At 42.8% G+C, this 26,889-nt stretch overlaps 2 protein-coding genes across 3 annotated transcripts in view; one reads left to right on the top strand and one right to left on the bottom strand.

The window, feature by feature from the left end:
* LOC133526935 (dynein heavy chain, cytoplasmic) overlaps positions 1-13,095 on the top strand; it is an 83,724-nt gene extending 70,629 nt beyond the window's left edge. For both annotated transcript variants that reach the window (XM_061863795.1, XM_061863794.1), the window contains 16 exons: positions 65-285; positions 1,167-1,335; positions 1,751-1,925; positions 2,186-2,303; positions 2,634-2,847; positions 4,430-4,502; positions 4,648-4,769; positions 5,226-5,411; positions 6,380-6,508; positions 7,126-7,231; positions 8,574-8,671; positions 8,964-9,092; positions 9,448-9,648; positions 9,988-10,098; positions 10,190-10,350; positions 12,664-13,095. In XM_061863795.1, the coding sequence (XP_061719779.1) occupies positions 65-285; positions 1,167-1,335; positions 1,751-1,925; positions 2,186-2,303; positions 2,634-2,847; positions 4,430-4,502; positions 4,648-4,769; positions 5,226-5,411; positions 6,380-6,508; positions 7,126-7,231; positions 8,574-8,671; positions 8,964-9,092; positions 9,448-9,648; positions 9,988-10,098; positions 10,190-10,350; positions 12,664-12,841 (2,391 nt within the window). In that variant the 3' untranslated portion in view covers positions 12,842-13,095. The remainder of the gene's footprint in view (positions 1-64; positions 286-1,166; positions 1,336-1,750; positions 1,926-2,185; positions 2,304-2,633; positions 2,848-4,429; positions 4,503-4,647; positions 4,770-5,225; positions 5,412-6,379; positions 6,509-7,125; positions 7,232-8,573; positions 8,672-8,963; positions 9,093-9,447; positions 9,649-9,987; positions 10,099-10,189; positions 10,351-12,663) is intronic.
* Positions 13,096-13,307: 212 nt separating this feature from the next.
* Positions 13,308-25,711, bottom strand: LOC133526931 (ADAM 17-like protease). The gene is made up of 17 exons (XM_061863791.1): positions 25,449-25,711; positions 25,106-25,345; positions 24,786-24,907; positions 24,227-24,362; positions 23,483-23,754; positions 22,988-23,047; positions 22,292-22,426; positions 21,476-21,614; positions 19,795-20,030; positions 18,951-19,089; positions 18,442-18,511; positions 17,453-17,579; positions 16,945-17,056; positions 16,358-16,473; positions 15,428-15,583; positions 14,420-14,529; positions 13,308-13,434 (listed from the first exon to the last, which is right to left on the bottom strand). The coding sequence occupies exons 1-17, from the start codon at positions 25,507-25,509 to the stop codon at positions 13,374-13,376; spliced, it is 2,292 nt and encodes a 763-aa protein (XP_061719775.1). The 5' UTR covers positions 25,510-25,711; the 3' UTR covers positions 13,308-13,373.
* Positions 25,712-26,889: the final 1,178 nt, after the last annotated feature.

The following is a 26,889-nucleotide window of genomic DNA, read 5'->3' as shown; positions in this document are numbered from 1 at the left end:
CAGATATTACCTTCCCAAGCAAAGCAACGATGAATAATTTCCTTAATAAAGTAATTTTATCCAGGTGGTTTACGAGCGCGTAGCCCGCGGCATGCTGCACACGGACCGCCTCACCTTCGCCCTTTTGCTGTGTCGCATCCATCTGAAGGGAACCGGCGCCGAAGACACGCTAGACCAGCCCTTCGCCACGTTCCTGCGCGGCAAGGAGGGCTTCGTGTCGCACTGCGCGCCGCTCGAGCCGCTCACGCAGCAGCAACATGATGCCGCTGCGAGACTTAGCTCTAGGTCAGACTACATACTGTAGACCAATTTTCCCTTGAGCTATTTCTTTTCTGGTTGGTACAGCGCACCGCTATCGCAACACAAGGATTGACTGGCAGGGTCGCCATGTGTGACGTGAACAGTTGCAAGGGACAGAGTGGATGATTCCGGAATTATTTAAGATACTTGGAGATTGATCGAGCCGATATCAAAGAGAATTTGAAATAGAGGTGGATTTTCAAAGAAAACTTTGTAGCCACGTAAATTTACTGCCATCTTTCGAAACATAATTAAAACTTTCAGAACGCCATTTGACTTTGATCCATATATTATTTTCACTGATATATGTTTGTTAAATATCAAAAAATTTATTCTCCTTGTCGCCTTTATTTAATTGTGCCTCTAATTCATACCAAGTAGGTATAAATGAGTTTTAATTTTAAAACACTGACTTTTATATTTTTTATTTATTTAATAGCCGTTTAAAACATTTTTACACAATTTTCAGTCGTGGCTGAATGCCAGAGATAGGTCTGTGCTTCCGATGCCTAACCTGTTAACGAATGACAATATGGCGGACGAATGTTTGAAATTTCACCGTATTTAAGAATTATTTCGCTTAAAATTTTGTTTTTTTTCGCGAGTGTGATGAAAAATATTGTCTGTAACTCCGGGGGTAAGAATATTGCAAATTCGAGTCTTTAATGCACTCTAGCCTGCGGTTGTTGTGCATCTTCGTTGCACAATTTTTTTCTTAGTGACTTTCCGTTCGGTAACGGATGAGAGGTCTGGTTTGGTATTATTCATTGTTTCTTGAGATGTTTCTTTGAATCATATAATAGTGAAAGTTTTGGTCAAGTATGGGCTGTTTGATTTATATCCTATAACTTCCTGTGCGTTCACAGACTGGTGGCGTTCCGTCGACTGCTGGAGAAGGCGGGCGAGCTGCCCGAGCTGGCGGCGTGGCTGGCGCAGGCGGCGCCCGAGCAGTGCGTGCCCACGCTGTGGGACTCCAACCCCAGCGCGCCGCCCGCGCCGCACACGCTCGCCATGTACCGTCTGCTGCTCATACAGGTATCACCCCGACCACGAAACGCACGCTCAACGCCTACGCAGATCGCCATATTTGGGCTAAACGTTGATTCACGCTCTAACTCTCTCGACGCTGTTACTTACCGATATATAAATAATATATTTGTCATTTTCGAGCAAACGGTACGTCGTCGTTTGTCATAAAATCGCTCTGACAGATTACTCGTATAAAGATAAAAGCAAATTTCATCCTTATGATAAGCGACAATGTGGTACTTTTTGCTCGAAAACGTCACATACATTGGTTAAAAAAAATGTCCGGCACCGAGCACGCTTGGAGCGTGGAATCTGTGGCCCTCGGGTAACGATAACGATGTTTCGTCGGCGTGCGGTCAATGCCCATTAAAGGTCGCTGTAAAGAAAAGTATTCGTTTGTGAGAAATGTTTTGTGTTTTAGGCGTTCCGTCCGGACCGCGTGATCGCAGCAGCCACTCAGCTCGTCGCTGCCGTTCTGGGCGCCGGCTTCATGGCCAAGGCTGAGACAGAGTTCGACCTCGCCTCCATCACCGAGCACCAGCTCAACGCCACCACGCCCGCGCTGCTGTGCTCCGTGCCCGGATACGATGCCAGCGGTATGTGGCATTATTGATAAATATCAACAACAAAAATATATAATTAGGGTATAAATATTTGCAGTAGTAATGAAACTGCGCTAAAATACGACATAGATACCAGTACTAATCTCATAAATTCATTTTACACCGTAGCATTTGACGCGAATACAGATCGAGAACTGTCGTACAGAATTCCGTCCTTTGACTTGCCGCGCCCGAAACGTGATAAAATTTCCTCGCATCTTTGAAACTACTATGCATTTGTGGATTGTATACAGGTCGTGTGGATGACATGGCAACGGAACTGAACAAGCCTCTGTCGAGCATCGCCATCGGGTCCGCGGAGGGCTTCAACCAGGCCGAGCGCGCCATCAACACCGCCTGCAAGACCGGCCGGTATGTACTAATATTTATCAGCCACAAGAGTTCACTGGCTAAACATAGGCCTCCCGCATCCCCCAGTGATCTTGATGAGAGATACTACCGTATGAGACAGCTCATTTTAATGTAGTCCACATTTATTATCCATAGTTTTGATCAGGTCTACGTTCACATATATTACAACCATCTAAAAAGAGGTAACATTTGATAATCCAATTACTACAAAGTATGACGCCATACAACACCTCCTAATTTGGCTGTTAAATTTATGACTAAAGCACTGCACTTTACGATAACCTTGGTCTTTCGGGCAACCAAGATTAAATGCGCTTTGTTATTCCCCAGATGGGTGATGCTCAAGAACGTGCACCTGGCGCCGGTGTGGCTCGTGCAGCTGGAGAAGAAGCTGCACTCGCTGCAGCCGCACCCGGCCTTCCGGCTGTTCCTGACGACGGAGATCAGCCCCAAGCTGCCCGTCAACCTGCTGCGCGCCGGCCGCGTGCTGGTGTTCGAGCCGCCGCCCGGCATCCGCGCCAACCTGCTGCGCACCTTCGCCACGGTACTGTACTATACTCGTGCAGCTGGAGAACAAGCTGCACTCGCTGCAGCCGCACCCGGCCTTCCGGCTGTTCCTGACGACGGAGATCAGCCCCAAGCTGCCCGTCAACCTGCTGCGCGCCGGCCGCGTGCTGGTGTTCGAGCCGCCGCCCGGCATCCGCGCCAACCTGCTGCGCACCTTCGCCACGGTACTATACTCTACTCGTGCAGCTGGAGAACAAGCTGCACTCGCTGCAGCCGCACCCGGCCTTCCGGCTGTTCCTGACGACGGAGATCAGCCCCAAGCTGCCCGTCAACCTGCTGCGCGCCGGCCGCGTGCTGGTGTTCGAGCCGCCGCCCGGCATCCGCGCCAACCTGCTGCGCACCTTCGCCACGGTACTGTACTATACTCGTGCAGCTGGAGAACAAGCTGCACTCGCTGCAGCCGCACCCGGCCTTCCGGCTGTTCCTGACGACGGAGATCAGCCCCAAGCTGCCCGTCAACCTGCTGCGCGCCGGCCGCGTGCTGGTGTTCGAGCCGCCGCCCGGCATCCGCGCCAACCTGCTGCGCACCTTCGCCACGGTACTGTACTATACTCGTGCAGCTGGAGAACAAGCTGCACTCGCTGCAGCCGCACCCGGCCTTCCGGCTGTTCCTGACGACGGAGATCAGCCCCAAGCTGCCCGTCAACCTGCTGCGCGCCGGCCGCGTGCTGGTGTTCGAGCCGCCGCCCGGCATCCGCGCCAACCTGCTGCGCACCTTCGCCACGGTACTGTACTATACTCGTGCAGCTGGAGAACAAGCTGCACTCGCTGCAGCCGCACCCGGCCTTCCGGCTGTTCCTGACGACGGAGATCAGCCCCAAGCTGCCCGTCAACCTGCTGCGCGCCGGCCGCGTGCTGGTGTTCGAGCCGCCGCCCGGCATCCGCGCCAACCTGCTGCGCACCTTCGCCACGGTACTGTACTATACTCGTGCAGCTGGAGAAGAAGCTGCACTCGCTGCAGCCGCACCCGGCCTTCCGGCTGTTCCTGACGACGGAGATCAGCCCCAAGCTGCCCGTCAACCTGCTGCGCGCCGGCCGCGTGCTGGTGTTCGAGCCGCCGCCCGGCATCCGCGCCAACCTGCTGCGCACCTTCGCCACGGTACTGTACTATACTCGTGCAGCTGGAGAAGAAGCTGCACTCGCTGCAGCCGCACCCGGCCTTCCGGCTGTTCCTGACGACGGAGATCAGCCCCAAGCTGCCCGTCAACCTGCTGCGCGCCGGCCGCGTGCTGGTGTTCGAGCCGCCGCCCGGCATCCGCGCCAACCTGCTGCGCACCTTCGCCACGGTACTATACTATATTCGTGCAGCTGAAGAACAAGCTTCACTATACTCTATTCGTCTCCAGCAGCCTTCTCGCCACCGAACACATGAAAACCGATACTGCATGATCTCTTGCAATTTTTTTATTATAAATTATAACACTGTTGTCTCAAGTCTGGCAACAACAGTGTTAGAACAAAACAACAGCAAGGAATATTTTCCACAACCGATTCAAATGCATTAAGTTAATTAAGGATCTGGTGAAACTAGAGTTTTTTAATAATTTCATTGTTTTCAGGTACCCGCTGCCCGCATGATGAAGCCTCCTTCAGAACGCGCACGTCTCTACTTCTTGTTGGCGTGGTTCCACGGTCAGTTTTTTAACGCCTGTCGAAATCGACATTTGTTAATTTTATAGTGGCATATCGTACATAGCCATAGGAATATTTTCTTAAAGACACTATTAACAAATACATGTAAAAAGGTTATATTTAAATCTTTATCCTTGTCGCACAGGAATCGTTCAAGAGCGGCTCCGATACGTGCCCCTGGGCTGGGCCAAGTACTACGAGTTCAACGAGTCCGACCTTCGCGTGGCCTGCGACACGCTCGACACCTGGATTGACGCCACGGCTATGGTAACTCTATACCTAGCTTTTATGAAATTTCCAACGAATAGTGCTTTGTCCGTTCCCATAACGGGGAGCGAATATTCGGCTATCCGAAATCGGGGTATTCGAAAATCTGATTCGATGAATATTCAACCATCTAAATTCAACCCCACGGGAGACCACGCTAGCTCAGCCAAGCTAGCACCATGATGAGTCGGGACCATTTCGTGGCTTATTTGTTGTTTTCTTCTTTTATTTTGCCACGAATAAACGCTCTCTCCTCTACTCTAAATTTTAGTTTTCCATAGCGCACTTATCGCGCAGATTAATCATGATTTACGTCGTCTTTTTATTACATTTGGTAATCAGCCATAAGCCCATAAAAGCTATTACTGTTAATGTATTAACTTAATTACGAAACATGTTAAATTTTATATTTAATTCGATACATATTTTTCTAATAAAATCTAATTTGTTCTCCAGGGCCGCACCAACCTGCCCCCCGAGAAGGTGCCGTGGGAGGCGCTAGTGACGCTGCTCTCGCAGTGCATCTACGGAGGCAAGATCGACAACTTGTTCGACCAACGGTTGCTGCACTCTTTCCTGTGCAAACTGTTCACGCCAAGGTCGTTCGAGGCGGACTTTGCGCTTGTGGCTAATGTCGATGGGGTAAGGGATTTTGTACCTTGTAACTAAGGTCCTTTTTGTAGGCCTGTTGAATCCGCTGTTGGTTGAGAATCAGATCGACAACTAGCGGTTGTAGTTATAAGTCATTCTTACTTAACACTTTAGAAACCGTTATAAGGTAACCTATCCAATCATTGGCCTTTTTACCTTTTAAACAACATACATTATAAATATACATAAACGTCACTCGGATTAAAATATGCCAAAATAAACCTTACTTGTAAATAAAACAATTTCAAAAATAACAGCTATAGCTAAGGAAAACTACGCTATCCTGGTATCTAGACGAGTCTTTAAACTGCCTGTACCTAGTGTACCTGTACCTAGAGTAAACACCGGTTTTGGTAGACGCTTCGGCGATGCCTTCGGCTCTACTATTTACAACATAGTAACAAGTAGGCTAAGTTCCATAATCTGCTCTGCTCTTGCTCTCTCTAATAAATGCCAAAAAACTTATATTTACCTGGCTCTTGTCACTAACATACAATGAAACGGAGGCTTTGCTTGTAAAATTAGTATAGGAAATTTAGTATTTTAGTCACTTTTCTAAGTTTGCAAAAATATCATTGTGTATTTCTTCTTTACATATTATGTCGATTAAGGCATGGCACAATATGGTAAACTGGTCTCCGCGATACAGGCCTGGCCTAGTGCGGGGGACCTCTTCAATGTCTGAAAATGCACTGCTACGCGCCTTACTATTAATACTTACTGTTATCTCTGTGTAACTTTTCTTTTTATATGTGCAATAAAGAAACTTTTATATTTTTTTAACAACTATAAGCGTTGTTGGGGCTTTGGGTACGACCACTTACGATGAATATATGTTCTTGGTATTCAAAAGGTAGTCATTGGCTGCTATTCTTGTAGAAAAGTCACCGCTGCCGCCCTATAATAAGGCGGAAAGATAGCCGACGTATAATATCTATAAACGAGGTATTCCTTCGCAGGCGAGCGGCAATCAGAGGCACATCACCATGCCCGACGGCAACCGGCGCGACCACTTCCTCAAGTGGATCGAGGAGTTGTCCGACAGGCAGACTCCGTCATGGCTCGGCTTGCCTAACAACGCTGAAAAGGTTAGTCATAACAAACAAATAAAAAAAAATATTTAAGGGCTTTGGGAGTCTGGCGGTAAGGCGTGCGACTTTCAGTCATGAGGTTTTTTGTCCCCAGAAGCAAGTACTTATTTGATTTTTATATTTGTAAATTATGTTTATTTTTTTAATTGTATATCAATATAAATTACATTTTAATGCCGCACTAGTTATACCTTGTAAGTCTTGTAACCACAGTAAAAAATATCTATTTTTTATAAGTAACAAAGTTGTCATTATAAGTAAAAGGGCAGGGATGGTAACATAGTTGTATGTTTGCATACTCCAGGCTTATAAATTCTAAAAATAAAATAAAGTCAAGGGTCAAATATTGAGGCCTATTATATACTTATCAATTATCATGTTTTAGTAGCTAGTGTAAGTTAAGACGCATTACGAATATTGAGATTTCAAGATTCTTTGAAATTGCATAAACCTGCAGTAAAAAACAGAATGACTCACATATAATATATGTATATACGAAATATAATTTGATGTTTACCAGTGGCTTATCGGCTAAGGAAAATAAAGTAAATGAGCCTTGGTAAAATACGGGGACAACGCGTAGGAAGATCATGACATGTGGTATTTTTGTACAGGTTTTGCTGACAACACAAGGCAGCGACCTGGTGTCGAAGCTGCTGAAGATGCAGCAACTGGAGGACGAGGAGGAGCTCGCCTACAACGCTGCGTCGCAGGACGACAGTCAGTATATTTGCCGGTTTATACTTGTCGATTATCCAAGCTCAGTAGTGCGACTCGCAGCTTACATAAATATAAATAGCTATTAAGTTAGTTTCAATCAAGGACCTTAAATACAAACTCGATGTCGGGATTAAGCCGTGCCACTGACACGCGAAATATGACTTCGAATAATTTGAACACTCATATTGCCATCCTTTCTGCGCAGTATAATTAACTAAAATCATCCTCTCTGCGCAATAATATTATTGAGTGCTTGCACCTCTGTATGACTTGCGTTAGTGCGCCATACCCAAGGAGGTAATGAATTTTCTTCTCGATGCTAATAAATCAGAAACAGGGGCTGCGTTTTAGATCCCGTAGTTTGCGTTTGACCCTTTAGCACTAAATACACGCCACTATAAACATAACAAACATATGGAAACCGTAGCAAGTAGCTAAATAAAATATTAATGCACATACATCACACTATCTAAAACGTTTACAAAAAAATTGTAATAAATGCATATAACATCACTTACACTTCCCATTAGTGTGTACCTAATGCTATTGATGTAGCATTATGTACATAAATACACTTATAGAATCTGAATAGTAAACACAGCACACAGCGCAAAATGTCACATTGGCTTCAAAACTAGTAATTGGCTTTAATTGTATTTCTTTTTTCCACGTTACAGAAGTCGATGGTAATTATTAGATTTAATTTGAGTACTATCTAATCGTTGTTCGTTACTGCAGCGCATTCGTGTTGCTTTAGGCCGCCGTTCCATCTGCACAACACTTTGAAGCGCTTGAAGCTTTCCGCGTGAGCTTCTTATTCTAACCGTCGTTTAGGCAGTTTAAAGAATTGGCAAGAAAGTTTTTAGATACCTAATTTAAAATTATGCAGGAAGCATTAATCAAGCTTTTACGATTTTATTTTATACAATGGTGATGTACGGTCGAAAGTCTTTATTACAATCCCTAAATTCAAAATTAATGCATTTTTACGTTTACACTACTATGAATTGTGGCATAAATCATCTTGAGCCCTGACTAAGTGTGATAATACCAGCCATGTATTTTGCAATATTCATGCATGATAATATTACGTATCTTTTTGCATGCGTGGCTCGATACTTCATGAGTTCTTTTCAATACTCTTGGCAGTCCGAGCACGAGCTCCATCCGTTTTCAGACTGAAAAGTCGGGTGGGTAATTGGATAAGCGGGGCTCCTCTACAATTTATTGGAGCTCGTGTGCAGAGTGTACTCGCATATTCCTGTCGCTAAAGAAAGTCAAAGTTATCATGCAGATGGAAGGCGGTTTATGCCGCTGGTTTATATTGTATGTGTTTGCACAGATGCGTTGGTGGTGGAGGGCGACGGCCGGCCGGCTTGGATGAAGTCTCTTCACCAAACAGCTACTGGATGGCTGCAGCTCTTGCCTGAAAAACTACCGGTAAGAACTTTATGTATTTTGTTTGTCATTTCCCCTAGCTACCCCAGAGGTCGCATTTCCTAAAATAAAATAGTTCGTATCCGTCCAGTGATACCATACCACCATATGGTGTTTACCGTATTATTATCTGGGGTATAAAAGGTTTATTCTATTGAATTAGATGAAAATAGGCAATATTGTTTATAGTTTTGACGTCTATATAGCAGTGGTCAACTGAGCCGATGCTGCCGAGCCGAGCCGAGCTTGCCTGCCCAAAATAGAACACCTATTGATTAACTTTAATGATACCCAGACGCTTCGCCGTACGGTGGAGAACATCAAGGACCCGTTGTACCGCTTCTTCGAGCGCGAGGTTGCCGCAGGAGCTTCGCTGCTGGCTCAAGTGCACCACGACCTCAGGAACGTGCTCGCTATCTGTCAGGTAACTATTTTTTATTTAGGTAATATTGTACTTAGCAGAGTTAACGAAATTACAATGTCACACTCTATCTAAAGCGGAATAAAATTTTGTCGAAATCAGCCCGCTACCTCTGGACGGTACGGTCCCATCTCTCGTCATCTTGCGGTATTTGATAGCTTGAATTTGTAATGTGACGTACAACACGCACACCTTTTCATATATTTCCTTTACTTTGATACGTTTGATTACGTACGCAACATAAGTATTTTACAGTATCCTCTTACCTAGTACGCAAGCAGTCGTATCTCGTAACACCCGCCATCACATGGCGACCCTGCCAGTGCGGGTGCTACAACGTCGTTGTGGTTGTGCGCAGGGCGAGATGAAGCAGACCAACGAGACGCGGTCGATGGTGGGCGCGCTGGTGCGCGGCATGCTGCCGGCCGCGTGGCGCCGCTACGCGGTGGCGCGCGGCTGCACGGTGCGCCAGTGGGTGGGCGACTTCGCGCGCCGCGTGCAGCAGCTCGCCACCGTCTCCGACTGCGTGGCCACGGACGCCCAAGCGCGCCGCCTGCAGGTACCGCTGCACACGAGTACGGACTGCTTGTGCCACATCATTCAACATGTACCAATCTTATTGCAACGAGATAAGGTCCACAAAAGATCGTTTGGGAGAACACATTACTGCCTTTGTCTTCAATATGTATCACGATGGCTTGTTTGGACGGGAAATACTACGTGATCCTGCAACACGACGTATTTTGATACGCTACCATCGCGCCGTATTTGATAAGGTCTATAAATATCATATACCATTCTTGAACTGCTTTTTATATGCGGTTATTTTTATTTTTATTAAATTTGTTTATGTTGTTTGAGTTGCTTTCCGAATTTAAAACGTGAATACCATTTTCAGAGCATTCCTGTGTGGCTCGGAGGTCTCCTAAACCCGGAGGCGTACATCACGGCCACCCGCCAGTGCGTGGCGCAGGCTAATTCTTGGTCACTTGAAGAACTACATCTGCAGGTAATTGTTATACCTGTAAAAAAAAACATAATCACGTCCCTTTGCCGTCATATTAACTACTTCTTCTATTAATATCGAGTTTTCCCTCTAGGTGACGATACCGGAACCGGGCACGGAAGCCACGGACGCGACCGAGTGGTCGTTCCAAGTGACCGGGCTCAAGCTGCAGGGCGCCACGGTGAAGGGCAACCGGCTGCTGCTCACCAACACCATCATGGTGGACCTGCCGCTCACCGTGCTCACGTGGATACGGTACGTGTTTTAGAGATACCGGGGCCGGTACAGATGCCACAGCTGGTACTGGAGCTGGCAAGGAAGCCGCAGACCCAGTTTTGATACTTCGGTGACGTGGCGTCCGAGTGACAGCTTTTGTGTTTGACACGGCGTCGAAAAGGTTAACAGAATTTATCTCTTTAGGGCCACTTGCACCGTCCCACTAACCCGGGGTTAACCGGTTAACCTCGGGTTAGTGGAATGGTGTAAGTGGCGCTTAGATGGTAACTTTTGCTGGTTTTGAATTGGTAGTCAGACAATTGGACGTAGTTAAAGGAAAAGGATTCAATCCACAGCGAGATGAGCAAAAGTTATGGAGGTTTAAAGTTAGAAATGGTATTCCTCATTACTGATTCACTTTTCCCATAATACTTATTTGGATGAAACATGAGTTTTGATGTGTTTTAAGATTCTGTACATAAACGATTTAGTTTAATGTCGTATTTCTTGAGATATTTAACTAAATGTGGGGTTGGATCCATTTTGAGAAAATACTTTTTCCATGTAACCTTTTTCATTTTAAATAGGCAATAAGGATCCATCCCAATAAATTGGAAAAAAAACGAAAAAATCACCAAGAAAAGATAAAAAAACTTTATTAAAAAAACAATGTAATAGCTTATCAAAGTATTGAGTATTAACAAAATTGAGATCACTTCTGTTTAACGATAATAAAAGCCTCTTATAATCACTAATCGGTTTTTTTAGTAGCCTATTTGTGTGTCCCACTGCTGGGCAAAGGCCTCCCCTCTAGCTTTCCAATCCCCCCTGTGCTGAGCAAGGTCCCGCCATGCCTTCCTTGCAAAAAATTTAGGATCGCTATTCTCAGCTAAATAATAACATACACATATTAGAACAGAACTTTAATAATTTATCTTATAAGTCGGAAGAAGTTTTGATGGACTCAACCAAAATAGATTTTACTCACCATTTTTGTCGTTACAAATCCACAGGCCTGTCTTTCGCGACAATGCACAGCATGACGCAATAGCAAAATCAGTTTTTTTAGTTACAAAAATGATAGGTAAAGTTTCAAAATTATAATTACTATAACATTATTAATACCAGCAACGTATAAACGAAATTAATACTAAAAGCAAATTTTTTTATGAACAATATAATTAACATGGATCGTTATTAAAATTTAGCATTGTATTGCCATTTTAAATATAAAAAAATCCCTATAACGTATTCATGTAAACTGGATCTTTTCCGTTGATTAATTTGCCACTATGAAACTATACCTGGAGTAAATTATCAAAAAAGATCCAATTAACTTAAATCTACTTTGATGTTTGACGCTGAATATAAGAACAAGTTAATTTAAACCTGCAAAAATGATTCAAACAGTTTGAATGATTTCTGTTATTTTTCCTCATCTATTTAGTTTGTTTATGAATTACGATCCAAGTCGACATATATAGTAAAAAATTCAAAATTAGCCTATCATAGCAGTAAAACTGCCTTTTAGGTTAAGTATAAAGTTGTTTAAATTTAAAAAGTCAGCCTAAAGTTAATATATTTAACATGAATCGTTTTTGTTGTTTACTGATACACCAATGCTGGAATAACAAGAATTCCACAAATGTGATCCAAGTTTGCTGAATCGTTTTTGTTGTTTAGCTAAAGTATTTACACATCGTCAAATTAGTTTCTCAAAAACGATCCAAATGGGTTGGATCAGTTTTGTTGATATATATTTAGGACGAAAAGTATTCATTGCATTTTCTCAAAAAGATTCCAAGCAGTTTGGATTTTTCTTGTTGAAATTTATATAAACCAGTCCTGTCACTAACCTAATTTTACAACAAGGTACCAAGAGTATTGAATACTTATTGGTGAATATCATTTTTAATCTTTCATACATGGGGGATGGTATCCGATGTCGATTAAAATATGAAAACGCTATGTGAGCTCAGTGCTTTTTTGCTGAATGAAAATATACACATTAAAGGCCTGCTTGGTATACTTAACTCATGTTTTGGTATTTTTGTGGATTGGATCCTTTTCCTTTAACTACGTCCAATTGGCAAGGTGAAGAGGCGCTGAATGTCACAAACACACGTAATCTTATGGAATGTCAAACATTAATGCTAGCCGTCAGACGTTGGAACCAATTTTACTTCATAAGATTTAACGTATAAAAGCCAACAAAATAAGGGCAGCAGCGAATAAAGAAACATTCCAGAATATATCATTATTAATTAATCTTCCGAGCGTTTCCGTCGATCCTTCGTAATTTAGAATGTAGTTCCGTGTGCCGTCATTTAACATGTTACCCTCGGTCGGCAGCGGGCCGGAGAGCAGCACGGGCCCGGGCGGCGGGCAGGCGCTGACGCTGCCGGTGTACCTGAACAGCGCGCGCTCGGAGCTGCTGTTCACGGTGCGCCTGCCCGTGGCGCCCGGCCAGGAGCCGCACGCCTTCTACGAGCGCGGCGTGGCGCTGCTCACCTCCACGGCGCTCAACTGAGCCTGCGAGCCGAGCTGACATGAGGGATACCTGACAATGTCTACGTTTACAACTAACTTTTTAATTCGTTTTTTTTTTTCAGACAAATGTAACACTATTAATCATTTTCAACACCTCACCCGCTTAACTATAACTTCTGCTAACTGTAATTTTAAAACACTGTACAGATTGAAGCAAACAGAGGTAAACATATCGTATTAATGTCTCCCAATAGTGTCTCGAGACATGTGTGCTTAACTCCGATTTCCAGAAAATTTAAAAAATTATAAAAAGGTTCATTATATCCCCGATTAAGAAAGGAAATAAGAAATTAAATATATAAGAAATACAGATTTAATTATCCTGAGTATTATGTAAAAACTCTACTTTGCTCTAAGCATTAATATTATTTATCTTACTAAGTTATTTATTCTGGTAATAAATTGTAATCACTATTAAATGCAAATAAAAAATAAATAAAAAGCTCTTTGTTTCATTTAATACGTAATTTAATTTTATCTACTTATTACAATATTTGTACGATTAGAGAGGTTTAAAGTTGGCTGGTGCCTTGAATGGCAGTCTTCATGCCCGGCGGCTTCTGCTTTGGCAATCTAGAACAAATAACGAACATGAGACAAAAATTCACTGGTAAAATTGGTTATTAATTCTTTAACCTTTTTGACGCATAAGACGGATATATCCGCACCGTAGGTCCCACGCTGAAGACAGATTAATCCGTCACAGACCATAGAGCAACATAGACCTACGTGCATATGCATAAAGTACAATTTAAATTTTAACACTTCGGTGACGTGGCGTCCGAGTGACAGCTTCTGTGTTTGCCACGGCGTCGAAAAGGTCAATTGCCAAAAAGACGTCAACTGCCGCACACAGTTACAGTGTAATATAGGCCTTCATGCATTCCAATACGGGGGCGTTATATTTAATGGGTGTGGCGCTCAAGATACCATAGGAGAAGACTAGGTCAACAGCAGCCAAATAACACTAGACCCTACTCATAGTGTTGTGTTCCTGCCGGTGAGTAAGGTTGCCAGAGCTCAATGAGAAATAGAAATAGAAATTATTTATTGTCAGACCACAGGTAAAAATATAAAAGATGTTATTGGTAATATGTCCTTGTCCGTAGTCTACCACATTTATGGTATACAATATTGAATGTCATGCACAACATGCAGTCGTGAGGGTGGGCGGGTTTAGGGTCGGCAACGCGCATGTAACTCCTCTGGAGTTGCAGGCGTACATAGGCTACGGAGGCTGCTTACCATCAGGCGGGCCGTATGCTTGTTTGCCACCGACGTAGTATAAAAAAAAAGGTACAGAGTGAACTAGGAGGCCTCGGAGTTTCATCGCTCACAAAAAAACCGGACAAGTGCGAGTCGCACTCGCCCACCGAGGGTTCCGTACTTTTTAGCATTTCTTGTTATAGCGGTAACAGAAGCACATGAACTGTGAAAGTTTTAACTGTCACGGTTCATGAGCCTGGTGACAGACGGACGGACAGCGGAGTCTCAGTAAAGGGTTCCGTTTTACCCTTTGGGTACGGAACCTTAAAAAGCGTGTACGCATAAAATGTACCTCGTGTGTATGATCTTGCGGGGGGACGAGGGGTGCACGAGGTCGTGCTGCCGCTCCCACTCCACATACTTCTGGTGCTGCCGCTGCCTCCGCCGGTCCACGTAACTGATCTGGAATAGAAACAGCAGTTACTAATGTATGTATTAAAAGGGTTCATGTACAGTCAGCTGCAAAGAGAGGTGAACCCCCTTGGATACAACCTCTCTGCATCTGACAAAACCGCGAGGCGGCGCGTGCGTTTTCCTCGCCCGAGCGCACCGCCTTGGCCGAGGCACGTCTACACTGGCAGTTTTGTGCGTGAATAAATTGCCTCACGCGTATGCTCGCTCTGTGTGGACCCGGCTATGTATTAACGTGGTTCCGAAAAATTAGAATATTGTAGGTTGCCAGACCTCAACGAGGGTGGAGAGTGTTAGGTTCGGCAACGCGCATGTAACTCCTCTGGAGTTGCAGGCGTACATTGGCTACGGAGACTGCTTACCCAGCGGGCCGTATGCTTGTTTGCCACCGGCGTTGTGTAAAATATATATATACACCGTGTTTTTTTGATTTGCGTTAATTTCAAGGGTGCATTCCTGAGCTTAAATTAAGTAACTTTCTCAAAGACACCGGTATTCTAATTAACTCCATTTCGGAGATAATCAATATTTTATTTTTATCTTATAAAGCTCTTACGAGTGTGTACACTGACCTTAGGGCCCGTTCACATATTGATTAGTGTTTAGTACGGGTTAATACATTTGCTACTAAACGTAAGTACTATCTCGGACGATCGATGTTCGAAATGACATTGACATGTCACAGTTTTCAATTGTTTGATTGAGATAAATGTAATGCCCGTGCAACAACAACGCTATATGCAACATTTAATTACTTTTTATAACAAAAAAAAACGTAAAAAAAATTAACTATGTCAAGTAGTTTCCTTAAACATACTTACCAATACCCCGAAGTTAACGAAATTCAATAAAAACACGGTGTATATGTATATCTGGTAACGCTACTCACCACGCAGCTGGCAGGGATCCAAATGAACGCAGTGACGAGTACGACCACGCCGACGATGTTGTCGCGCAGGAACCCCAGCACGTTATTGATGTTGATGTCCTCGATGATGTCCCAGAAACGCTCCACTACGTCCTGGATCGTCTTCTCGCAGACACCCTGGAATTAAATTTTGTATTATAACCGTGCCCGAAGACAGTAAGCGGATCTCGTGAGGTTGGCTGTATTTAAAAAAGTTGCAAATTACAATTTTAAAAACACAAGTCAGCATAAGAATACATATATTAAAGTATTATATAAAAAATTTAAAATATGAAGGTAGTAAGTAGCCTAGTAGCAAAGAGAATTGATTGTAATAATGAAGTAAAGTCTAAGAATAAAACGTGCCCCTTAGTTGGACATCCAAAACAGATGGCGCTGTGCTGCGCCGTATATTTTACGGTCACTGAATTGTCAAACGTTAACTTTTGTCCTGTCAAATTTAAAGCACGAAATTATGGAATGTGGAATTAAGAGGAGTGGCATCTCTTAACGTAGAACTATTGCAAAAGCTGCCAGCTATAAATAATAGTTCCAAATCTCTCCAGAGTAGCGCTAGAGTAGCTAAGAGCCTAGGCGTTATTGACGGAGTGAATTGCGCTGTCTATGATTTGGTTTTTATTGTTCAAGTACTCTAGGTATTGTAGCGCCACCTATTTAAAGTTTTTTGGTACATGGAGATTTCGTTCCTTATCTCCACCTTCCGTACACGAAATTATCACGAAATTGTCTTTGATTTTACGCATCTTACTCAATCAATGTGTCTTTGGTAGTATGTAGATGCGTTGTGGGCCGCAGGGTTGCAACGAGCTCCGCAGAAATAAAGTGTAACGGTATGAGACCCTTAGCCTAGTGTCAACCGAAGACCAAGATCTTATGACGGGACGGACTGACCTTGTTGCAGAAGCCCTGTATGCAGGGCGTGCCGTCGGGCAGGATGTCGTTGTGCGCGACGGGGAAACACGTTTTGTTCAGGCTCTTGCGGCAGCAACGCTTGCACGCGTCCGCCACTGCAAAGTTTATATATATCAATGAACACATTTAATGCCAGCGCGAGCTACCCGCTACCTGTGTAACCAATTACATGGTTTATCCGCTTTGTAGCGATGATCGCCTACAAACAGAGAACCCGCCTAGCGGGTCGCTGGCAGCGAATGTGTTAAAACATTTAAAATGTTAATGTCAATGGAGAGTCCATTGTGATTTTGATTTTACTCAGTAAAGAAGACTATTCATAATATGATTGTAATACATGTGTCACTGCTATTCCTATGGGGGGAGACAAATGGGAATACACCTTCTGCAGCAAGGTTGGTGTATTCCCATTTATCTCCCCCCGGGTGCATTGATATGAATCATTCCCATCTGTCCCCACCTCATTGTATGGCGGCGGTTACGTGGGGCGGGTACAAACTAGGGAATGGGGATGGGGAGTGGGTAGGGAATACACTACAAAACTAAGGGTGATTAATTCAACATACCAATGTCGCACATGCAACTATGCATGCCTTGCGTCTCGCAGTACGGCACGCAGGAGCCGTTGCGGCAACGCCCGCGCTCCGCGCACTCGTGCTCGTCCGCTATCGCTGGCGCCTGTCATAAAAACACATCCTCATGAGGTTAACCGTTAAAACATTCGCATTGATTCATCAAACCGTCAATTTTAGTTACATTTAGACCTAAAGCTGCCAGAAAACGGTCAGTTGACAGGGTAAAATGGTACCTTGGGGCAGTCAGCGGTGGCGCCGTTTCAGGTGGCCTCGGCCTCGCCCTCGCAGGCCTCGCTGCACACCATGCCCGGCGGCGCGAACACGCAGCCCGAGCAGCACGGGGAGTTGTCACTGAAGATACTTTTATACCTTGGGGCTGTCGGCCGTGGCACCGTTGCAGGTGGCCTCGCCTCGCAGGGCTCGCCACATACCACGCCCGGTGGCGGGAACTGTCTCGGTCACGGGCACTGTCTTCAGTACAGTATGTTTACTGTCATACCTTGGGGCAGTCAGCAGTAGCGCCGTTGCAGGTGGCCTCGCCCTCGCAGGCCGAGTGCGCGGCCTCGCGGCACACCACGCCCGGCGGCGCGAACACGCAGCCCGAGCAGCACGGAGAGTTCTTGTCACTGAGAGGAGAAAACAGTCCTGTATACGATCTGGATACGATTGGAGTCGGGACGTGTCTTACATAAATCAAAAGAATCACTGTTCACTGTTGATGAACCTTTATAAAAATAAAAAAAATATTAAGAATTTCAGCCTATTATGTGTAAATGAAAGATCCGATGGTCGTTAGCTTAAAAAATAAATAAAAAAAAAGCCTTTAATTCCACTCTAATAACAATGATTAATAAATATATATCTCTAGCTTACATACTTAATTTTTTTATTATTATTATTAACTTAATTTAACTACTAACTAGCACTATGATTAGTGGACCTCTTCGCGAGTAAAGGCCTCCCCCAGCCGCCGCCATTCTGAGCGGTCCTGCGCTACATCTTGCCATTTGTGCGGTATGATGTTGATGAAGTCATTGACCCATCTTGTGGTTGGTCTGTCAGATTTTCTTTTTCCATGTGGCCCTTTCCAAAGTGTTACACGTTTGGTCCATTTTTGGTCGCTCATTCTCGCTATATGGCCCGCACATTGCCATTTCATTTTCAGACAGTGTTCTAATGCGTCGATGACTCTCGTCCTCTCTCGTATTTTTGTATTTCTCACTCTGTCTAGTCCTTTTAGGTTTAGTATGCTTCGTTCTTGGGCTCTTTGGCAAGTTTGAATCTTGTGTCTTATGTCTTTGGCGTAAATCCAAGTCTGGCAGCCGTTAGCTTAATTTGACATTAACAATAGGTTAACCGGCTCACGCCGTTTTTGATTTTGTTTCAAATCCGACTCACATCTCTAAATTTGAAAATTGATATTTCGTTATTAGTTGTCGGCTCATATGTATAACGTAATATATAGCGGAGTTATAGCACATAATTTACCTGCAAACGGCTCCTTGATTTTTCCTTAATTTGCAATTCTTATCGCAGCACATGTCGTTATCTTCCGTGCCTGAGGAAATCAAATAGAATCATTTGTGGTCCATTAGGATTAATTACACTTCATTATATAACCTCTACTTTTTGAAGTCAGTTAATATATATGTTAAACAAAGCTTTCTGTGAAACAAATTTAACCCCTCTTAAATTTGTTTCACAATTTTTTTTTCTATTATAAATAGTCACAACTATAGTCAAGCAGTCGCTGCACGCTAACACGTAGCGTGCTCTCTGTCACACCTATATGCGCGGGCGGCGTCCTGTCTCTTTTTTAATTGCTTCGCGTGCAGCAACTGTTTAACACAGTGGTGGTCAAAGTTTCTTCATGGGGAGCCAAAAAGTTAAAGAAATTTAAGAGGAGGGCCATGCCATATACTAATTATTTCATAGGACCGGCGGCGGGTCGGATAAAATCCTTTCGCGGGCACGCTGGTAACACAAGTACAAGTTACCGAGCAGCCCCGCGTCGCACTCCTCGCCGCCCTCGACGCGCAGGTTCCCGCAGAAGCTCTCCTCGGGCTCGCTGAAGCAGCGCCCGGACTTGGCCTGCAGCACTTTACGGATCGAGCGAAGGCTGCACGGCGAGAAACGCTGTCACAAAATATTCAATTAAAACGACTTCAAAAAGTTAAAGGTTGTCTCGACGATCAGACCGCCTGTTGTCTACCATAGATTTATTTATATGCTTAGTACCTAAGTCCGGATTTAAAGATGTCTGTATGGTTACTTGGTTACTAGATTATTGTAGCAAAGTTAGGGGTTTAATTTTTTATATCTTTATAATATATCGGTAATAGTTCTAATTAGTTTTTTTGACCATCTGAGCAGATCTGGACCTAAGGGTCTGGAAAAACCTATGCTCACTGGTTGCAAGGCAAGAAAGCGTAGGAATCGACGTAAGGTCACACGTTGAGTGGATAGAATAGCTGCAGAAACTAGCCACATTACAGGCTAGCATTAAGCCCAAGATCGACTGGCTTGGAGATCGTTAGTGACCACAGTTGTCACGTCTCAGAGATGAGGAAAATTATTATTATTATTATTCAGAGCCCACTGTGTCCCACTGCTGGGCAAAGGCCTTCCCCCCCCCCCCTCTTTTTCCTCGTCTCTGTTTAGTGCTGTATCTGGCCAGCCTCTTAAAAAGGAGTCCAAGTTATCCCGCCATCGCCGACGAGGTCTACCGGCTCCTCGGTTGGACTCGTGGGGCTCCCACTCAGTGGTCATCTTGGCTCACAAGTCGTATGCCGGACATGAGGAGAATACAAAGAAATCTATATATATGTATAATATATGTACCTTGTTGTTGACGTCATAGCCGCTGACACTGTACGTGTACATCAGATACGACCCTCCCTGGCTGGCCGCCGGCGAGCACTCGGCGACGTCCGGATCGTGCTCCGAGCCCCAGTTGTGGCCGAATTCATGAGCGGTTACTAAGTCGGCTTCGCGAGTTATCACGCGCTGCCCGTAGTGGTTCCGGGAGGAGGATAAACCGGAGTTTAGGTATAGGGTGTAGCCGTTCTTGAAGTATTCTGCAATTTCGGGAAAAAATAGTTGTTGATATATATAAGGGGGATAGATCGTGTCATTCACGACGACACGTGTCTTGACTCGTAATATCATGTTATTAAAGGCTACATTCGACAAATCTGCGCGTCATCGTGGATGACACAAACTATAGTACTGATTATAGTTAATCTCTATCCGCTAGCAACTCAAAATTTTCCTACACAATTGCAATTGTTATTTGTCAAATTTAAAAATCATAATACAATGACGCCTCTTAGCGGCTAGAATTAAATATTAAAATTTTGTTAACTTCACGCTAAATTATTAAGCTAAAGAAAATTTCAGTAAGAATTTTCTTGATACTACATTATCTCTTATTCTACACCTGCGTTACAAATTTAATATAGTTGCAAAGCTACATGTAATACATAAGTATTCCACCACCCTAGAATATAATATTGCATAAATAAATACACTAAATAGTAAATAATACAACATAATAAGTAATAATAAATAATATAAATGTAATGTCATGCAAAAGAAACAAAAAATAAACACTCACACTATTGCACCGAAATAGCTGAAAACGAAACAAACCCAATGTCAAACAAACAAAAGTGCTTAAAAATAAAAATTAACTCAATCTGTTTTAATGTGAATTTATTCTACTGGTATAAGCTTAAATTTTGAATATTTTTTGACACCCATATGCCTATTAAAGGGTGACTTAATAAAAGAAAACATATTTAAATTAATGTATATAACTACATGGGTATATGTTAAGATCACAAAATCTTATCGGTAAAAGTATAGGGCTTAACAATCACCACAAAATAAATAAGTGTTAATTTCTACGTCACAATTTCTTTCATTTCATGCGTTTATGTGGTTACACGCTTAAAGGGTCCCTGTGCACATGGACCCTTCTCTAGCGGAAAGCCACATATAGTCAAGGTGACATTGTTAATGAAGAACGCCAATAGAAAAGTAAAAACTAATGACGAAGGTGGCAACGAATAGTCCCGTATGCATTTCTGTAGATTTTTAAATTTTCGATTGGCATAAATAATAAACGATTTTACCTTAGCTGGCTGAGCCACTAGTTGGCTGTGATAACATGACCCATGAGCAATGTTTGAAAACGAAACACTGCCTTAGACTTTATCATTTCCAGTAAGGTTTACCTACAAATTGTCAGTAGGCGGGGCCTCACAGAACGAGCCGCCTCGCGAGGTAATTGCCGGTCCGGTCAGTGGAGACGTGCCTCGCTCGAGGCAATGCCGCCGAGGTACGTCTACAGAGACCGAGCTCCGCGCGGCAATTTCCTCGCGAGGCGGCGTGCGAGTTAAGAATGTGGACCATCGATGGTACACGAGACCACGTAAAAGTTCATCGCTGTAAGTCTGGCCTTTTTACTTGAATATAAACTCTAACCCATCAGTCAGTAGGTTCAAAATGGCGTGTCTACCTGGCGTGCAGATGCCGCCGACGGAGTTGCGCCGCGGCGAGCCCACATAGGCGAGCCCCAGGATGCCCCCTTCGAACTTCAGGTCTGTGAATAAGTGCGCCAGGCAGAAGTCTTTGTGCGAGTACTCGCGGCTGAACACCTGATGATATAAGAGTTGTTTACTGCAGTCATACTTGTCAAACATATCTGTTGAGACGTGTGCCGAAAAATCTGACGGACCGGAAATCAGACATTATATACTGAAACGGTTGAATAAACTATTGTCATTTTGTAACGTATAGTAACATAACATATATTTGTAGATATAAAGGTTAAAATTATTTTATCTTGTTTTATGTCCCCAAAAAATGTGACGGAGTGTAGCTTTTTGTACGAGATGAAATTTATTTTTTAATTTTTCCGATGTAAATTATAATCTACATCTAGAACAACATGCAATAGCACTCGACTTGTTTTATTTTTTTGATAGAAGGCACATTTGTATTTACAAGCGTGACAGAGTGGTCAGAAACAAGGCAACGAAAATAATTTTGATCCATAAAATCTATATTTGATCTTTTTCCATTTCTTCGTATCTACCACGAAATGATATCCGTGACAATCTAGGCTAGCCTTGCCCTTTATTTTAGTTTGGTGCTATAATAATAGTATTATACCACTAAATATTATTTGCCTTGCCTTTTCTCTAATAGATAATTTCGTGGTAGATACGAAAAAATGGAAACAGATGGCGCGAGATTTTCATCTACTTTGTTCGAAAATCTAAATTCAGCGTCAGCAAGTATATTCAAAAACAGAGGTAGGTTCAAAATATACCTCAAGCAAGTTCCGCACGTCCCACTTCTCGCGCACCATGTTGTAGTGCGCCTCGCCGCCGCGGACGCGCGTCGGTTCTGAGTGAACTAGGATCTTTTTGATCACAAAGCCCATGCCTTTGAACCCGTCCATGTCCTGCGAAATAGATAAGCTTCCTACAAATAGTTTGAACTCACTGGTCCAAAAATATATATATACTATTTAACTTCGTCGTATCCACCGCAGAAAATGTTCCTATTTTTTATTGAAGTCTGTTGTATAGTAAATAAGAATGAAATTCGTTTGAATAAGAAAGCAAATAAAAATAAAAAAAAAATTATTTCATAAAAAAATCAAAAATTAAAACAATGCTTATGCTTATGTAGTAGGTACTTAAATACTGGAAATGTACAAACTTGTTATTAACTAATAAAAACGGGACTTAAAGTTAACTCAGTGTGTGATGTACAAACATGGTTTATAAAAGTAAACATAGAATATATATTATGATCTTGTAAGCAGAAATTAAAACTAGCTCTAATATATTTTATATCAATACCTAAACTAAGTAACTTAATACTCGTATCTCAGGTATTTCGTGTTAGTAGGCTAAAGAAATGCTTCTTGATTTAGTTTATGTAAGGTTCTAATTAGATTTTATCGGAGCGTTTATTGTGAAGCAGACTGGGCCTTATGAGGTTATGTTCGTTCGCTCACCTGACGATCCTGCCAGACGGTGTCATTGTAGATCTTGTGAACTCGGTCGATGAGACTTATCTGAAAATGATTTAAAAGTTAGGTAATACTTATGTTAGATTGCGATTGAGACATCGTAAAGCTATTGTGAGGACCAAAACATTAAATGAAGTGCTTTTTTTCTTTGTTCAGTAGAGATATATGTAGAGAGTTCATAGAGAACATACATATTAATTGTGGGTAAAGTAAAGACAAGAATTTCGTATCGCATGCAAAAAGGCGGGTCCACACAGAGCGGACACACGCGCGATGCATTTTCCTCGCGCACAAAACGGAGACGTGCCTCGGCCGAAGCGGCGCGCTCGGACTCGCATATATCGCACGTATCTATGACAATGTATGGTCAATACAAATAAAGAATATGAATATAGAGATAGGAAATGGCGGGTCGATGTACGAAATACTTCGTGCTTAGCATCCTTACTTTAGACACAAAATCATCAGCATCACACTTACCAAATAACTGATAGTTGTTTTAGTATTACTGGCGCCCATTTCCTGAAAGAACCTATAATCAGCCACAAGCAATAAGGGACAGCGTGTTTTGGTCGGCGTGTACTCGTAGTCGCTCTGTCTCTTCACTCGCTTATGTTCGTCCCTGTCGCTCGTGGAGTCCGGCTTGTGGGGTAGTTCGTGGTCTACTTCTATGTTGTCTAAGTATTTGTCCCTTTCTGATTGTTCGTGTTTGTGCTCTAGTTGGTCGTTTTCGTCATCATCATCTTCTAGTTCTGTTTAAAATAATGAACATGTTAGAATGGGATTTGCAAAGTCTTACGATTAGCATGTAGTCTTATGTCTTGTGTTGGTGATAACCTAACACCTTAATGTAATATCAACGATAAATAAATAATCATCAATGAATATAGATTAGAGATACTAGATAGTTTCAAGAAGGTTTACTTATAGTCTATTCCAGTTAGACTTAAAAAAAAAATATTTTATTTTTTATTTATTTAAGGTTTACCAACAGATACAACACTACAAAAAATACAGATAAAAACCCAAAAATACATGAGTAAGTGTCTATCCAATAATAGGTAAACACAACATGCGTTCCACAAAAACTATTTACAATACAAATTTCTGTATCATGGTCATCATCATTATATTAATGGTTGAAAAACTAAACCCAAACTGAACCCAAATAAAACTAACTATAGATGCCATTCTTGACAAAAAATCAGTATATTATTTCCATACCTTTGCCTTCCTTAACATATCCACAGACCCTAGGTTTGGTGTCATCATCGGAGTTTGCCCAGCTGAACCGAATGTCAGAAGCTCTGTATGTAATCATTGTCTTATCATCCAGGTCTGGCAGGTGACGCCATGATGGCTAAATTGAGATAAAAGATAACTATGAGTGGTGTCACAAAAACTGAAAATGTTGATAGTCAAGCCTGAAGCTGTTAAAATAGCCTTAAAACAGAAAAGAAGCCACAATTGTAACTCCAAAACCCCCACATGTAGCTTGCAAGCTGCGGTTAGTTGACTTCTGCCACAGTTGGCCTTTTCTTATTATTAGGACGTACAGAACTTTATATTTCAGGCTCTTGAGTGTTAACTGAGGTGTGAGATCTGGAGATCAGGGGATCCCAATCTTTTCAGTCCACAGCACACTTGAAGTTAAAAATTTAATCTTGGCACCCTAATCTAGCTAGGCTATTTGAATTAAATAGGTATCATGGTGAGGCGGTGAGGATTGCCCCTCTTTACTGTCGCTCCAGGGCGCCACGGTGCGCAAATTGGGAGTTCTCACCTCAATGTGATATGTCTCATCTGGGGTGTGGATAATGCCAGTGATGAGCCCATCCTCCATGTGCAACTTGACTTCTGAAGACTTTTCACCAAACACCCTGCCAGTATAGAAGTTGCCTCTATCTACAAACATATCTTTATATCAGTACACATCAAAGTAGAGATGGTGCAGTCTGTGATCCATGCAAAGATCCTCAAAAGTGGATAGAATTTTGGTTTATTTTTACCTTTTTATGTTACTTTTGCTCCAATGGTTCTAGTTGACATTCCCATATTTATGGCAATGCTATATGGAACCTTAAGAATTAGAGTCATACTTACCAATATGTACAGTAGTTTCTTTACCATCCCCATCAACAGCATAAGCTTTGAAATTGGAATGTAATACTGATGATCGTGGATGGAGTATGAGCCTGAAATCCTTGCCCAAGGTTCGAAAATGTAGTTCCTTAATAGTATTGAAGAGATGGTTCGAGGGCTTCGCTCCGCGCTTCACAACGTGGTGCCGCAGACTCGACGCATGGATAGTCTCGTAATACTTCAGGTTGTGATTAATAGAACCTTAAAAGGCATTTTATTGTGTAGTAAATTTTTATGTTAAACTTTAAACTATTTTTATTTTAAACTCAATCGTTTTGTTATTTAATGGTCGTAATATACTTACAGGTTCCAATCACAATAAAATAACATAAGACTAAGGAAGATATAAACACTGTATGATTCATTGTTTCAGACTAGACCTCTGATTTCTATGAACTAGAATGTATAGCGGGACTATTCAAAATGTTGACATTTAATCATCTTATCGTAATTACTGGAGTTAAAAGACAAAATTGGTGGATTTCCCATTCAGTGGTTTTCTTGAAATTAGGAAAGTATTTTAAGTATTTATGATTACGGTCAATAAACTATTATTTTTCTTAGTCCTGCTGTCACAGTGACAGTTGTTCTGACGGTACGTTCGGAAAGAGTAAAGAGTAAAAAAGTGCAAATACTTGCACACGGTACATATAGCTTTCCGTTTTTGGCGTCCACGGTAAGCCCTCTGCCGGCTCTGCTTAATTCCTGTGTATCGAATTCACGCGAATTATCGGTGCATCAAATTTGTACAACTCGCTCAAGTAGCCCACGCCTTTTCTTTCTCCAGTCGGAGCGCTTCACATACCTTTATTAATTCAGTAACTGACAAAAGTGACGCAGCAATAGTTAGAAGTGAGATGAAAATATCTCCACCGTGTTTAACATATAGCTGTGTTCCTGTCGTCAGTTACTAAATTAAGTAAAGTGTGTGAAGCGTATATACTACAGTTCCGTCCAAAGAGTAACCAATTATTGTCAACGTTGTCAATTGAAAGCGTAAATATTATACAAGAACAGAAGTAACCTAAGTGTACGCAACCTATACAGTCAAAAGTCGACCTCGCGATAAGCTTAAAAAACGTAAACTTACTTCCTTCGTTAAGTTCTTATCTCTACAACATCTGTCTCGGTCACTCGTACCTGCCCCCGGACATGATCAAAACTCTAGTGGTGCCTATTATCAAGTGCAAGTCGGGAAATTTATCGGATAAATCCAACTACAGACCTATCTCCTTGGCCACGATAATAGCAAAGGTCAACACAGGACAGTGTGCTCAACTCGCATTTAAAAAGGTATGTGAAGTTACACGATGCCCACGCCCAGTTCGGGTTCGTACCGGGGCTATCTACGGAAGCTGTCATCCTTAGTTTGAAGCACACTGTCAGGTATTACACCGACCGGGATAAGCCAATTTATGCTTGTTTTATGGATCTTTCGAAAGCTTTCGACACTATTTCATATGACATACTTTGGCGTAAACTGGAAGGGATAGGGTTACCACCGGAGTTGATGTGACTAGTTAAGTACTGGTACTTACACCAGGAAAATCGAGTGCGGTGGGCAGGAGAGCTGTCGGACCCATGTAGGCTGGACTACGGAGTAAGGCAAAGGGGGTTGAGCTCACCTTTGTTCAGTTTATACATGAATGCGCTGATTGAAGAACTCAGCAACACTTAAATCGGCTGTTTTTTGACGGTGTCTGCGTCAATAACCTGAGTTACGCAGATGACATGGTGCTGCTGGA

This window comes from Cydia pomonella, chromosome 17, assembly GCF_033807575.1.
Source record: "Cydia pomonella isolate Wapato2018A chromosome 17, ilCydPomo1, whole genome shotgun sequence".
In the NCBI taxonomy this organism is placed as follows: Eukaryota; Metazoa; Arthropoda; class Insecta; order Lepidoptera; family Tortricidae; genus Cydia; species Cydia pomonella.
Note: the sequence above shows the minus strand (reverse complement) of the source record. Positions and strands in the feature narration are given on the sequence as shown.

Coding starts and splice junctions, on each gene's coding strand:
- LOC133526931 (XM_061863791.1), bottom strand. CDS start 25,509: ATGAATCATACAGTGTTTATATCTTCCTTAGTCTTATGTTATTTTATT. Junction 23,048..23,482: donor AAACAACTATCAGTTATTTG/GTAAGTGTGATG, acceptor AATCATTTTCAG/ATAAGTCTCATCGACCGAGT. Junction 22,427..22,987: donor CCGTCTGGCAGGATCGTCAG/GTGAGCGAACGA, acceptor TCTATTTCGCAG/GACATGGACGGGTTCAAAGG.